Consider the following 17335-nt stretch of genomic DNA (forward strand, 5'->3'; position numbering starts at 1 on the left):
TTAACTTTTGATTTTTTTATTTACAGATTCAATGCTCATAAAATTATATCGCCTTTGGAAGACGATTTCTGCTGACAATTTTACAACACCACTTGAAAATTTATGATTTGATGATAAAGATAGTGGCAGCGAGGATTAAGTGGAAATTAGTAATCATCCGCTTCGTTAATTTTTGACTGAAGTTAATGTCCAACTTCCAATGGTTCAATCATTGATCAATATCAATAATAGTGTTAATCATAATGGTTCAATCATTGGAAGTATCTCGGGAAATTTTGGAGGATATTTTTCAGGAAGGAGAGGAGGGGCAGCCAGCCACATATCAAACTACTACGTTTTAGTACCGAAAAAATGTCATTGCCAAATGAAACGTAAATTTTGCACTCACAACTGTACAAGCAATGTTTTTATTTTGACTTTGCGGTTATCTGATTATAATATTTATCGTTATGGCTATCGAGGTACCGACCGTACTGGGATCAGAGTACATGATATACAGTTCATCATCCAGGATTGCTAAGAGCATTTTCACACTGAAAAAGATGTTTTCTTTGAATCGTAGTTGCTTCATTTATTTATTTTTAATCATTTTACATAACTAATATGTTTTATATTTTATAAATATATCATTTTCATTATTTATAAATAAAATGGATCCAACATAACTTTGTTGTGTATCATTTCTCTATTAATAACCCATAGGCATATTTTCCGAGCGCCCCATTTAAGTTGCGGTCCTGAAATTATAAAAAATTTATGTATACTTTTGCCAAATATGTATAAGCTCATTGCTCAAGCTCATTTTTACATAAAAATAACAAAAACTAAACTACTAAATAAAATAAATTATGTAAAGATTTTATAAGAAAACACAGTATATTTATTAGGAGACAGTGATCTCTTCCAGGCAAAAGATATTCATCAGCTCAATAAAATTGAATAGTATGTTGTTAGTTATTCTTTAGATTCACAATTGTAATGAGCATTTCCGCATGCAAGTTATTTCAAGTAGTATAGTAGTTTAGATATATCATAGTTTTGACACATTAAAGTTCCAACAAAACCCTCAAATTTTTGAGCAGAGTTGAGCAAGATAATTTGAAAAATGTGCCGTGTTAAGTATTATAGAAAAGGTTAGTTCGTTGGTAATTATTATTTCTTCTTCATTTACATGTTGTTAGTAAAAATAAACTTTGACTAACAGTCAAAGTATATTTTAACTAATACTACTTAATACTAACTATTATACTTATGTTCAGTATTTATCTGTATTATTATTGCTTGGTAATTACTAATTAATATATTTTCATGTCGTATACTTAATTATAAACATAAGTTTGATGTGTTATTAGCTGGATTTATTGAAGTGAAAACTTTTTTAGCGGCGTTGGGTTTAAAATCTTAAACTCGCGTCAGGACACGTGACCATCGAAAAAGCGTAAGACGGATGTTAGTTTTTTTAGCCCTTATATTCCATGCGTAAGACAGATACCTACCATTCCAAAATATCAAACATGCTGAACGTTAATAATCAAGTTTTCACTTCTGCCGGCACTCCCGGAGTGCAACCCGTCTTTTTTTTTACACACTCACAGACTTATAATATTTTATGTTAAAATAGTGTTAATCATATTAATATTTTTTCACAATTAAAAATATTTCCTTTTTTCTGATGGTGATGTTATGAGGACCATATTCGGTCCTCATATCATTAAAAATCTGTGCGAAAACTATAAACACTTGTGAGGCCCTCACGGCAGTCACGGATGAATTCTACACATACCCGTGGCCCTGTCGTTGATGCGGCTCGACGGAACACAGTGGGGTTTTGGTCGGTAGGAATCCGACATAACCCACGGCCTCTTCCCCGGAGGCCGTGGGTATCTATGCAAGATTTCCCCACTAAAAAAAAAAGGCCCTCACGGCAGATCGGGGCGGTCTGACGCGAAGTGGGGACAGCGTTGTCACTGTATCGCTTTTGCCACGCTTTTCAACAGACTTATTCGATAGTTCAGTTTTGTGTTAAGACCGCTGTGACAACCAACCCGTGAGACAAACAAACCCGGTTTCCCCTATTATCCCGTTAGACCGAAACCCTCACTGAGAGGGAATTACGTCTCACTACTGATCACGACAGTCATATTTTATCTCGAGAATCTGAAACTTTACTCAATATGAAGACCGTTTGACAAATGATAGGGTGTATCATAATATTATTCGATCTCTTGAAGATGAACATGAGCATAAGCAATGACTAGAGTAGGGACGCGAATATTACAATTATTTGAGACAAGAACGATTAATATTTGTTTAATTAAAGATTAAGAATTGAAATTATTCAGTCTCTGAAAACGGACGAATAGCGAGATATGGCCCGTCTTACTGCAGACGATTTCGTCATAGTCTTGATGACTTAGAGGTAAACAATCTACGAATTCGGTGGTGTGGTCCGACAAACATAAAAGTGGGTTTGCTTATAACCTCACAATTTATTACAGATCATCTTCTGTATAGGCGATATTAACGTAGTATGTTCTTTGCATGCTTTACATGCTTTAAAGTGGAGTAAGGAGACGGCTTTCGTTTGAAGATATACCGGAACCTTTGAAATCACTTACTTTTAGAGGAACATACTGTGCAATCTAAACTGTTATTAGACAATATTCGCTCTTATAGTAGTGCGTTTCAATTTTCAAATGATCCTTTGGTGCTCAATAATTATCAGAAGGTCCTTTCATGCTTACTTTTAAGATACAAGGTCAAGTTTACCATTTGATAGGATCTCTTTTGCCTGAAGGCCAACCTAAGTTTGTTTAAATATATTTTGTATTCGACTACAACGAATAGTGGAATACAAGAAATCAATATTTCTCAAATTTTAAACTGAACTCATTTCACAATTATTTTAGAACAGGTTAATTCGTATGTATGCAGTTTTAAATCGACATTAGAAGCTTTTCCTCAAGATGGTGATATCGGCACTCAGGAACTCCCTGGACGTGTTATAACGCCCAGGCCACAGTATTACAATTTTTCCTACAGTAGGGCGACGAATGTATTTTCGCATAGCAACGGAGGGGAACTCGCGGGGGGTCAAGTGACGCGGGCCACGTACCACAAACATGCTTAGTTTGTGGTACCGAGCGCGAAAGAAAGTCATCGTGTTTTTAGTAAAGTTACTATGTATACTGACGTAATTTAATACTTAGGTACATATTCTATAATGGTGCGCTCAAACTGTTAATCTACATTTAATTTAGATTATTATTTGAAATACTAAGTAATGTAGAATTTAAATCACATTCATTCATGTTATCTTTAGATTTTAAGATTTTCTTATCAGTGTTCAATTTTAATGTAGTTAAATTTTATAAGAGACAATAATTAAGAACATTCAAAAATAAAGTGTCACGTATTTTTTTTAAACGACGAATGACGAAAAACGACGTAATCGCGGACGAAGTCGCGGGCAACAGCTAGTAATTGATAAAAACATTCTTTACCTTTTATTTTTATTATTACTCAGCCCCCGGAATCACAGACACAATAGAAAATATATTGTGTCGTGGTCCGATCGGGCCGCTCGGGACTCAATGGGTTACTTGACAAGTAAAATAAAGCCTAGACACAAGAAACAAAACTTTAAACACCACAATAGCGCTACCCGGTTCGTCAATTATTTATAAGAGCTAGATAATAAACAATAATGTAGAAACGATTATCAAGTACATGTGGAATTAATAGCACTAACAGTTATTAACAATGTGATGTAATAGAATTTAAATTAATGAGTCTTTTTATCTATTTTAAAGTAGTCAATGCGTGTTAAAAAGTAGCACGACCAAAATTTAATTTCACTCAATATTATTTGTGCGTTATTGTCAATATGTTTTGCTACCTAGTTTATCACATCAATAAAAATATTGTTTATCAATTTTATTTATTAAAAAGTACAATAGTCGCGACAACTTGTTTTCAAATTATTATTTAAGCATGTTTAAATAATAATTTAAACACAGCCACAGTTTCATAACCGAATTTTTGTGAAATAACAATGGCAAAAGTACCTGCTGCGTAAATACTTTCTCAGCCATGAAGTCCCATCTATTATCCAATACTTCGTGCTAATGACATTGAAATCCTTTCTCCGACAATCGTCAGAACGTAAAATGTTAACAATGCGACTCGAAGATAAGATAAATAATGTCATGTAGTGATTGGAGTTTCATAAAATAAAGCCCTCGGTCCGTACATCGGCGACTCACAGTATCATTGCATGATCGGTACAAGATGGACCACGAGGAAGGAACTGAGTTAGAAAAGATAAACAAAAGTGATGAAAATGGTGATGTGAAAAATAATTATTGCGATGTCGATCCTCGGCTACCGTTTAGGAGACAGGTGTGTGATATGTGTGTTATAAATTAAGCAGTTAATGTCTTTCAAGTGGCTAAATGAACATAAAGGAATATTCGTAAAATTACCACGAGTCTTTAAAATAATATCCATTTAAGTAGGTACAGTGCGTATATTTTATTCTTCTATAAAAAAACAACAACAAAATCTGGTTTAAAGCTTGACTTTAAGTGTAATGATGTTAAAATATAAATGGCATATAAATTATTATGCACTGTTTGTAGTTACATTTAAATCGCATTATTAAACTTGGAAAATATACCTTTTAAGTATGTATAAGAATTTTGTTTGAGGATAACTATGAAGTTTATTTTTCTATATATTACATATTAAATTTATTTTGGAATATATTTGCATTTAAATTACCTCGTAACCATGGGATTCGTGAGGCTTTTAACTCGTTTTAAGTATGAAAGAGGTTCAAATCGATGTGAAATGTAGATGTGTTAACATTTCATCTACTCTTCGTTGGAAATAAAATTAATAGAAAGCATGGGCACTTGGGTTTTTAATATAGGTCAAAATAATGAGCCAAACTTTCACTGGTCTTACTAAAATGTTTGGTCAATAAATTTTTATCATGGTGGGTATCAAATATTCATATTAACTCTCATAACTCTACATAAAATATTCATAAAGAAATCTATTCTGAGCATAATGTGTAGGACGCAAAACATATAAAATATAAGGTATACTCTTGTTTAATAAAAGTATGCAAAGCTTTTTAATTAAAAATAATAAAATTTTATAAAACTAGCGTAATTTTCTTCAGATCAAAATTTCAACTGAATATTCGCAACCCACTAAACAATAAATTTCTACTTAAAAAAAAGGTCGTAATGACAATGCAGTTAAATGACAAATGAAATAAATAATCAAAAGAAACAATATATTCCAGGTAGGTACATGTCCAGAGATGTAAAATATTTAAGCATGTGGTATTTAGGTATATAGCATACCTTCCCAAAGTAAAGAGAAAGGTAGCACAACAGCTAGACAAAGCTTACCGTAGGCCGAAGGGTTACAAAACGTAATAAGTAGCGTTTTGGATATAGGACCGAACGGTATTATAGTCAGCTTTTGGAAACCGGTTTACCCAAGAGTCCTTTTTTCCTTCTAAATATTAAAGGTGATTTACCTTTAAAACCATGCTTATGTCATAAATATCATAAATTCGGTGGTATTTCGGGTATACTTCTTAATAATAGTTAAACGTCTTAGTTTCTAAAATATTCTTGCGTCATTGAGTTTTATGTTGTGGAGCAAAATGGGGCCATCTCGTAGTATGATGCAATGAAAACATTGTTTTGACATGAACTTTTACGATAGTTGTAACCATGTCACCAATAAATAATTGATACTGATTATTGTCTAAATTTATCGAAGAAGACGCCTTTCATTTGGACAAAGGAGTCATTACATTGGTTGCAGTATGTTTTACTCATGTATAAGCTACTGTAAAAGCTAAAGTTCCAGAAAACCTGCGTTTTATCAGTTGACCTTTATTAAAAATGTTTGTAGGAGAAATATACTTGTTAAAAATGTTTGTAGAGAATATAGTCACTTGATTTTATTAAGTGGGCTTCGCTCTATTTTAATTGTATATTATGTATATAGGAGGCGTGCTTCGCGAAGCTCCTTCGACTTATACCCATTCCTTTAAATTTAACCGTTCCTACTAATATTACAAACGTTAAAGTTTAAAAGGCCGGCTTGACCAAGAGACACCTAATTGTGGCCGGTTTTCGCGTGTCAGTCGTAGTAAAGTCGTAACTTGAAGGTACATTTTAAAAAGACGTCTTTGGTGAAACGGAATTTCACACACTAAATAGCAGAATAACTATCTATTTATACTAATACACAAAAAATATGATAATGATAAAAAAAATGTAAATTGTTTAGTATAGAATCTAACAAGAATTTTAATGATAATTTTGATAATAAGTATAATTAAAACTAAAAATTAACATCTCTATTAAATAAAAAATAAAAGAATAATCTTTTGAGCGTATTTCTGTCCGCTCTAACACAAAACTTAAAAGAAATCTTCGAGATATATACCTAGATTAAGAAACGGCAATCAGAGTAATGAAAAAAAAAGAACAAAATCACAATGGATATAAGTTTATAAATTATTACTGTTATGACTCAGTATATATAACGTGTATCTATTGAAAATCACCCAATGTAGAGTTTTTTAAGAAATAATAAAATCACAGTGGAATAGAATAAAAAAATTACAGATAATAATTACTTGTCACAGATGAAAATCTTAAAATTACTAAATTGATTTCAACGAAACAATATTAGAATTACAAGTGAATTGTCTAAAAATATTATTTGTATTGTTGCTTCGTCAAGATACTGTAAACCTTTCAGGCTTTCAACGATATTGACATAACTCATAATAAATACTTATTGAAACCTGTTTTTACATCCATGCCTGAAATAAATTTTATATTTGAAGCCTATATTTTGAATAATGTTACTATAGGAACTACACCTTATCTCTATTCAAACTAGCTGTTGCCAACGACTTATTCATAGTACGAAAATATATCTTAGATACCTAAATTCTGAAATTTAATTTCATTTACGCATTCAACTATGCTACTCCTTCATCAGTCCTTCTTTCCTGGTACTCAAGAGTTATGTAAAGCCAAAAGCCATGAAGAAAATATACCATCCATTTTAGAAGACTATTCGAAACAAACAAACATTTTCGACCATTTTGTTTATGCGTTTAACTGATGAGTTACTCAAATTTTATAAATTTTTATGGATCATACTTAACTAATTGGAATTGAGCAGCGAGGCTTTCGCTAGTAAAAATTATAATGTTAAATGTACATATAATTTAAGATTTTAACGGTAATAATAACTGTATAATGAAAGCTTTTTCCGGGTTATTTAATAATTTTTTTTTGTTTTCACACACGTGGTAGAAATCGTGAGATTAATTATGTACATTATGCATAATTATATGTATCGGAGATTTTCCGTTATCTGTAATATCAAATTAGACTAGTCACTAGTGTAATTAATAAACAAATACTACGCGTTTTTAAATAAATAACATATATCTTATTTATATTGAGATAAATATATTTATAAAAACGTGCTATTAACTTGTTTGCGATGTATACAGATTAACAAAATTGCAACAACACCTATAATAGAGAATCTATACTAATATTATAAAGCTGAAGAGTTTGTTTGTTGGTTTGACCTCATGAACTAATTAATCTCAGGAACTTCTGGTTTGATTTGAAAAATTTTTTCGGTATTAGATAGCCCATTTGTCGAGGAAGGCTATATATCATCACGCTAAGACCAACAGAAGCGGAGTAATGCGAGTAAAACCAAGGGGCACAGCTAGTAATAATATAAAGCAGTAAAAAGGTTGAATACTGCATAGAGCCCTAAGTTCATTGTACCCTTTGCATCGTGTTGAAACAAGAAATAATAAGATGCAGACGAAAATATTTATTATGAAAGTTACTTACTTTGTCTGTAGTAACGTTATCACGCCTGAATAACAGAAAGGATTTGGCTTTTTTTTATTTACCTACCCACACATCATAGATATCGAAATTATTAAAAACCCCTATAGGATATTAGTAGATGGAATAAGACTCTTTGTAGAGAACACTAAGCTTGGAAGTTAATTAGGATATTTCTATGTGTGACATTCATCGCACTATAAGGTAACGTTAATTGTTAATTGGCTAGTTTTATCTAAATTACCCAAGGAAGTTTTATAGGTATTAATTCAGCTAGGAAGTTAGTACAATCTGTATAACTTTGTCATTATAATAAAACACGAGACGTTATACATGCGTTATAAATAGGTGATATCCTACAAGTAAACAATGTCAACCATCTCATAAAGTCGCTTATCGATGTTCTTTGTGTAATTATTGTTGTATATATTTAAGTTATAGGACAAAAATCGGTTATTGCCCTTGGGCTGCAGGTGACACATCGAAGCTTATTTGGCCCTTTTTAGTCTTCCTTTAAAAATAATGAAACCAATGTATAGGACGTTAGGTCAGTCAACAAGCTCATTTTGTGTAATACCTAATATATTGCTCTAATATTGACCACATTAGATTACAAAGTAAATGATATATGTATTAGTGTACAGCTAGTCATAGATTTAATGATTTCTAAAGACCCTAGAATGACACGCTCAAGCTAAGACGCAGTTAGAGTTGCAAATCAAGATTCCATATCTTATATTATATTACATATATACATTACAATGTAGATTATTATCGACCATCGTAAACAACATTTTGATTCTTTCAAAATCATTAAATTGGTTTCAATGCCCAGTCCCTTGAACGACTTAAATATATTTTATAAGAGATTAAAATTATTAATAACATGTGCAAGATATGCAATCATAGATATTAGATTGAATAAATTGTTCCCTTCCGTTATTCAAATCAATAATTTTACATTTATTGTAATATCAATTAACAAGTTTTAAAGGTCTACAATCTTTATTCTTATCACAAGTTGCTTTTATTATAAACGAGGCCTTTTTGAATGAATATTTATCACCAAGAAGTAACTACAAAGAAAATAAATGATTGTGTAACGTAATTTATTAATAAAGTACTAAAGATATATTTTAAACACATTTCAGGCATTGGTATCAATGGGGTCATTCATGCTGTCGTTCAGTGCAGGAGCCACGGGTGGAATATCAGCTATTATTATACCGCAGTTGCTAAAAGACAATCATGGGAGACACAATCACTATAATATGAACATGTTGTCCTGGGTAGGTATGTATTCCTGGTACATTGGTTTGAATATTGTTGATTGGTTAATATTAATTAAAATGAATTGGTAGTGACGCTTTCGTTTACGTCACATTATAATTACGGAGTTAAATATTTATTAGTTGTTTTGATTTTATTGAGTTGTATTTTTAGAGAAGTAGTTTTTCCTTATATAAAATTGTCAAATTGTTATTTAACAAAGTAATAAGTAAGAAATAGAGAAGAAAGATAACACTTGTTATATGTTCTTAAATATATGAAATGTGTGATTAACTTTATTTATTGCATTTGTAAATTAAATATAGTTCTGACTTTATATAATATATTGAATGATGCCAGTTACTATAAATAAGACAATTCCATATTTCCCAGTAATTATAATCCATAATGCAAATATCAAGCTTCAATATAGATAAATAAGCTGCTTCAATTTCATTTAATTTTGTGTTTTATTAACATTAGTCATTAAAAATTTAACAATTTATTGTTTTTAAACCATCAAATCGAAAACTATTAAAATCCGTTCAGTCGTTCTTCATTAATTATAATTTGTGTAAATAACAATACTCCACACTATATACCTAGAAAATCTTTTCACACATTTTCTTGCATTTTACAGCGGCTATGTCATCGCTGGCTCTGCTCTTCGGTAACATGATATCTGGATATTTGATGGAACGCTTCGGAAGAAGAACATCCCAGATCATTCTATCAATGTTCTATATCAGCGGATGGGTCATCATTGGATTCGCAAAAAACATGTTTTTCATGTTACTGGGAAGATTTATCACTGGTTTTTGTCAAGGATGGCTTGGCCCTCTAGGACCCGTGTTTATTGGAGAAATTAGCTCACCGGCTTATAGAGGATTATTTTTAGCTGGCTTATCATTGAGCATTGCATCCGGTGTTTTTATGTCTCACTTATTTGGAACTTTCCTTCACTGGAGTCACGCCTCATTCCTCTGCGCTCTGTTTCCATTATCAGGATGCATTGTTTTATATTTCGCTCCTGAATCACCATCATGGCTGGCATCCAAGAATGAAATAGAAAAATGTAGAACTGCATTTTATTGGTATAGAGGAAGAACTCCAGTAATGCAGAACGAACTCGACAAAATGCTTGTAGAACATGAAAAGAAAAAGGAGGTAAAGCCAAAATTGGAAACATTAAAAGAAAACATAAAGAAGCCAGAGTTTTGGAAACCGCTGTCTATCATGATTGTATTCTTTATCGTGACTCAGTTGTCCGGTATCAATGTTATTTGCGCATATACGACCAATATAATGGAAGTTCTCATTGGAAATAACAAAAACACGTACGCTGCGATGTTAGCTACAGATGTTTTACGAGTCGTAGCTTTGATTTCAGCCTGTATTCTACTTCGAAGGATAGGTAGACGACCATTAGCTGTATTCAGTGGGATATTTACTACTTTATCACTGATAACATTAGCAATATACTTATACCTTGTAGATAAACGCATAATAAGACATATATCACCGACGATATCGTTAGGGTTAATGGCGGTGTATATAGTAGTTTCTAATTTAGGTATATCGCCATTACCTTGGAATATGGTAGGGGAAGTATTTGCGACTGAAACAAAAGGCTTAGGGTCCGGAATAAGTGTAATGATGACATCGATAGCTTTCTTTGGAACTGTAAAAACTGCTCCGGCAATGTTCGATACTATTGGCCACCACGGCACTTACTTATTTTATGGTCTATCGACTCTATGCGGTACGATATTTTTGTACTTCTTCCTTCCTGAGACTAAGGGAAAAACTCTATTGCAGATAGCCGAGCATTTCAGAAACGGCAATAAAAGTAAAGAAAAAAGTCTTAAGGAAGATAATAATTTTGTTTGATTACGAGTTCAATACCGTTGCTAAGACGTCGTGATAAGATAATTCGCTGTTTAATGAAGAGAGGTTAGGATGAAATTAATTGAATAGAACAATTTTAGATATTAATATCAAACAAGTAAATGATTTAATGTTAATTAGAATAGTGAATAATAGGAAAATAAATAATATTATGATAGGAATATTTTTTAGTAAAGCACAATGTTATCAATCATTTAGCTACATAAAATCTATTAATGCCTATCGTTACAGATAATGCGCTACTTAACCTAATAAGATATGATTCTCATTGATATTACGAAATACCAGGTATAATTTGACCTTTAGATAAATAAATAAATATTGTACCTGTGTAAGGTTATTTAGATTTCATTTTGATTAGTAGGTAATAGTTATGAAATAGGAAATAACTCACACAAAATAGTTACCATAAAAACTGCATATTATTAATATAATACCGGCATGTATCATGCCGGTATTTATCCTATGAAACATCAAACAACCTATCAGTCCAGAAACAGTTTAGAGAGCCCCACTTATAAAACTGCCCTTTTAACCTGCTGTAAAAAAATGTTCTTTCAATGTTAGTTAATTAGAACAAGGTGAAGTGTTTACGGATGCACCCTCGCTAATAAAAACCGAAGACTATTTCACAGTCCGTTAAAGATGGACAAGTGGCACGCTTCTGTCTGTAAATTATGAATTTCTTCCTGTTGTGACACGTGGATATGACCCGAAGCGCTCGAAGATGATTCGCTGACATCTGCGAAGAGGCTTTTTTTTTTCAAAATTTAATAAGTTCCCACGTTGGTACGCGACTTGTTTTTATGCAGACAAAAACCCAGGAAAACATCTGGGCTAGATGTGGTTATTTTCGGAGGACTTGATGTTTTTATGGAGATGCTAGGAAATGTAAAAACGTTGACGTATATCTTCGCTTGATAAAAGTAATCTTTATACACGCAAGTCGCTCATTCCGAGTCAAAGTGTAGTCTTTACATTGTCATAAATGCTGAGTCTGTCTTTTGTTAATGCGCATAACAAATATTTAATTAGCAAACCAGTCATATGTGATCTCTTATCTTAACCTTATTATATAACTCAAACACATTGATAATAGTGTAGTGTAAATTATTTACGTAATAAATATTCAAATACGTAAAAATATTACTAATGAGCTCGGTACATTCCATACGAATTATACGAATAATTGCATATCGAAGAGTAATAGAAATTTGGTATGTAAATTAACCTATAGTTCAATTTCCATATCAAGTAGTTCCTGTGAATATGTTTTGTTTATTGTTCTGTGAACTACTTACATATCATATCATGTGTATGGGTCAGAACGGAGGTACCTACAATAATAATAATTTACAATAAGACACGTGGCGGAACGGAAACTATGCACGTGGTTTCAATTAGAGCGGGAGATAGAAAAAATATTAAAAAGAATAAAACGCATCACCCCTAAGTGGGTGGAGTTGTTGTAATAAAGGGCTTATCGAAGAAATACGTATCTATTGACCTATGACTGCGAATAGAAAACATTGTTCCATTTATCATTATACAATACAAGACTCGTGATTTTATTACTGTTTTAAGTAGTTAATTATTAGGTATTTTGGATTCATTATAACATCATTTGTAAAATTATTGTTTCTTTTAAATATGAATTTGTTCATTTCGTGAATGTTTAATGGAATAATTTTTACAGTTCTATGTGTTCAATTGCCACGTTTCATCTAGTCCGTTAAATATTTTAGGTTTAATTTTAATACAAATTATGTTAGCCATCGATTTTGACTTATTTATAGCATTTGTAGACAAATAATTATGCGACTTTCAACCATGTACCAGCATTTATATAAATAAATAAAAACATCATTGATTTTTTTTGTTTTATTGTTTCACTGTTTAATCTCCTTTAACATACATGTTTCTTGATTTGGGCTTCAAACGTATATTGAGTAAATATGATTCATAGTAGTGAATTAAGATGAAAAATTTCCTCATCACCTGTTTCGAGATAAGAAAAACAGTTACTCATAAAATAGGTGATTCGAGGATGCATATAATTATCTTGAATATGCATAAAACGCTATTATTAACATTCAATACATTTCTATACAGGAAGATAATTATGCAAGTGATTTAATATGAAATAATAAATAACCGGAATCATGCCTAAACTCTGCACGGAGCATGCACGTGCTTAAACCATACGTCAACCCCGCTTCCTATACACATGTGCCACAACTAAATAATTCAATAACAAAAATACATTAATTATTCAACATTTACGTACATTTACTGTGCGTTTGATACAATACTTAATTTATCATTCCTTTTTTTTAGCCTAAGCTGCGAGCATTTACTGTCCAGTGTTCACGTAGTACTTTTTTACGTCTAATAATAATTAATTAATTACCGTAATTATTCACTTCTTAATATTCAATAGACTCTATCTCTCTTTATTATTAGACAAAATTTTCAAAACAATGACTTGAACGTACGAAATAAACAGCATATGGGCCTCTTTTAAATAATAATCGGCGTCCATTTATGCTTTGCATACTTACAATATTTTTGTTTTATACAAAGGTATGAATTATTTCCATAGTATTCAGAATTATAATGAAACAATTATTGTAGTAATTATAATGAAATAATAGTAAGTAATACATATAAACTTCCCAAAAGGCTAGGAACCTGAGTATTCTTTAGAAAATAATGGTGTAAAGCTTTTTTCTTTATGATATCACAATGCCCCTTTGCTATTAACTATCCAAAAAAGATTATAATATACCTAATCTATCATACATATTTTATAAGTATTAAAACAAATTATACATCATATCCAGATCAAAGTGCTAATACATTCGATAAGCGAATACAAATTTTATTTTTGTTGTCTTTGAACTTATGTAGTATGTATTTTGTTATAAATTAACGTGCTTTTTCCTCATGAGTATGCTCGCAGATTACGCATAACATCGAAATGAGGTATCTAAATAGATAGTCTAAAGCCCTGTGTCACAGTCTAGATATTAATCTAAGTAAACAAAACTATTAGCAGGGAATGAGTAAGTTTCGTAAACACTTAATAAATTACAAACATTGATCTTATCAAACGTGTCACATTTATGACAAATTTGAGATTATTATAAACAATTAGAATAATTTATTAGACACTTTAGCTATCTCATCATATTATCATTATTATGATAATATTAGTAGTTTGACTTTTGCACGTAGGTACATAAAGTACAGTGTCATTTTCTATGACGTGATCGTTTTACAATTCAAATTGTACTTTTCAACGTATAATTTTAAATATTTGATTCGAATTAAACAAATTAATCTAAATGAAAACATATGCCACCGTGACTTTTGCTTGCTCTGTAGTTAATTTAGTTCGGAGTAGGTTTTTGTACGGTGAGATTGCCATATGGTGCTGATACGCATGCCGTATGGCAGGCTCCATACATTGTCGGGATTCTGGCGTAATTTCTCTGTCTACTATCTCAAACAATCTGGCAGTACGTCTGTTGCAATAAAAAGAGGCTATTTTTTTAAGTGTCCTCTCGTCTCCGTTGAGAGGGTTTGGAGTATACGCTTTTTCATGAGTTGTAATGTTTACTTAATACTTTTACGTGCACCGCCAAAAACTAACTTAGATTAGTTACCTTTATCTATGTTTTGTTGTTTTACATTTATTTAATGTTTGATGTTGTTTTGTGTGGAATTTCAAAATGATAAAAAGATCAGGTATGAATATTTGAACAAAAGCGGCATACAATTTAATTCGTGATCCAAAAATATGAAGCTCAAACTTTCGACGTTGCATAAAGCACGAAGATTATAAACGTCATCCTAATCTTTGAACACGTGGATCCAATACTTTGTGTGAGGTTGAAAAGTGCTTATTCAGTTTTGTTCGTTAGGTTCGGTAGTTCCCTAAAGGCGAGTCCATTTTTTGCCGGTTCCCATGAACCCTGCGACAATGGCGACGACCTCGCTGAAAGACTGCCGAAGATCCACGCAAGAATAAATATTACGCAACAATAGGGTAGCTTCTTTGACTTTTAGTTGCCTTATAGCGCTATGGAACGACTTGATGCTTTATTTAAACGCTTCAAAGTATGTAAAATATTTGCATGAAAACGTTGTATTGATATAAGTTTTATTAAATTATTAGTTATTCTATCATTTAAATTTCATTTTAATAGTGTACGACGGACAAGTTCATCTACTTCTCTATTTGCCTAATTTTTATTATAGAGATTTTAAAGTTATGTACTTACAATACCTATGCCTTGCAGATACTACTATTTAATATATGACATAAAACGATTAAATAAAAACAAAGACATTAATTGCAAAAATATAACATGATCATTGATCATAATATTTAAAGAGACGCAAATAACCTCGCTTAGTTTTGTCAGGATAGCCGTGATTTTAACTCCTTTAATCGAAAAGTATCAAGGGTGTCAGGCCACGTATAAGATAACAATAGGTAGAGTCCCGTAACGGACTTTTTCAAAGAGAATCAATCAGGATTTCTTCGTTGTTATCACAATATACTACGTAGGTAACGTAATAGTTTGTTATGGTAAAGAGCAGTTTTCTTTCCCACGTCACTTAATTTTTACTTAACTCAACAAACTATTTTATCTTACACTTCTTAAAGTAAATCATTAAACAATATAATAATTATAATTTTGATATTTGGTTATTTAATTTAAACAGGGAAAGTAATCACGAAAATTTAACTATAAAAATATTACGTGAGTTGGTGCAAAGATTGCGGGCACAGTAAGATATAAATAAAAAATAAATCAATAGAATTCCACACATTCACTTTAGTAAATACAGCATCTTTTTTGTTTTTAAATCATAGCCGTAGGTATCATTTAGATAAAAAAATATCCAAAACAAAACTTCTTTGTTTGAGAGTTGTTTTTTTCCACATATCGATCATAATTACATATTCTTTCACGTGTGTCTAACTCTAATCATAAGGAACAGTGCCTGACGAATGAAGCGGAAAATATTTAAATGGAAGCCAAAATAGCGTGCCACGAGTTATCCCCGTAAAATATTACTAAAATGAATAAAAAAACTTTTCAAAATAAATTAAAATTCCTGCACCCGGAAGCTGGATATAACAGGAACGAAGCAAGAAATAGGATTTACAAATTTCAAATTGTTCACATTCTGTTTATGTCACCTGTGTTAATATATACTTACCTATTTATCCTGCTTAAAATGTTTTGCGTTGTCTATTTTATTTTTAAAAGTACAATGATTCTAATAAGGTTAAAGATTAATTAAATTTTAATTTTATTTGTGAATTGTCTTTGCATTACTTTTATATTTAATGTTTTATAAATTATTCACGATTTATTTTAAATATTTATCGATGTCAAAATTCTCGCACATATCAAATTCCAGTTTACTCTCCACTATAGAACCAGAAAAGGATCCGTTGCATAAATCTTAGCTTAAACTCGATCCCAAAAATTGTAATCAACCGTTTGTTCGCTCCCCAGAAATGAATTTTTTTTCGAAGGGTAACGGCGGCGCATTACAATCATAATAGCGACACCGCCGTACCGTTAACGGCCTTTTTTCCAGATACAACGATATTCAAAACTGGAGATTAAACTACGGTTAAGAAATGTAGGAGTAAAATTAGTGCAAATGGAAAAAATAACATAATTTTACGAGTACCTAGGTAGTTTATAAGAATAGAAATATTCATTTAAAGGTTGGATTTTAATATTTTGAGCTCAAAAACGCTCAAAAGCGTACTGACATATTAATAATTATTATTGGTGAAAGAAAACTTTTTATTTCGTGTTTAATAAAATTTAAAATATTTTAAAATTCAAAGAATACATTATTTACTACATTAAAAAAAAACATTTTAAACGACGTTTAATGCTATGGTTAACATTTTGTGGCACCCCAAATCGGTACTCACAAAGCTTTTTAAGTAGGTCCTTTAATGTAAAACAATTTGCCGTATTAGCATGAGGGTTTTGTCTCGAAGGGTTGGTATACAAAGATGTGTCGTTAATGACGTCATTAAGATTATCAGATTACCAAAAAAGGGATCAGTATGCATTGGGGTATTGGGAATGACTAATAAAATAAATTGGGTAGCTATTAGAAATATTTATTACACTTAAATAATATACATCTAAGATCACATTATTTTCATAAAGGCACAAAGAAAAATCCTACAATAT

At 31.3% G+C, this 17335-nt stretch overlaps 1 protein-coding gene across 2 annotated transcripts; it reads left to right on the plus strand.

The window, feature by feature from the left end:
• The first annotated feature begins 4253 nt into the window (after positions 1–4253).
• On the plus strand, positions 4254–12326 carry LOC123691746 (facilitated trehalose transporter Tret1-like). 2 transcript variants are annotated; one of them, XM_045636286.1, is made up of 3 exons: positions 4254–4401; positions 9071–9212; positions 9829–12326. In XM_045636286.1, the coding sequence occupies exons 1-3, from the start codon at positions 4291–4293 to the stop codon at positions 11076–11078; spliced, it is 1503 nt and encodes a 500-aa protein (XP_045492242.1). In that variant the 5' UTR covers positions 4254–4290; the 3' UTR covers positions 11079–12326. The 2 variants fall into 2 exon arrangements, with proteins under 2 accessions (XP_045492242.1, XP_045492243.1); XM_045636287.1 differs by lacking the exon at positions 4254–4401 and having other exon boundaries at positions 9079–9208.
• Positions 12327–17335: the final 5009 nt, after the last annotated feature.

The sequence above is a fragment of the Colias croceus genome, chromosome 5, assembly GCF_905220415.1.
Source record: "Colias croceus chromosome 5, ilColCroc2.1".
Taxonomy (NCBI): Eukaryota; Metazoa; Arthropoda; class Insecta; order Lepidoptera; family Pieridae; genus Colias; species Colias croceus.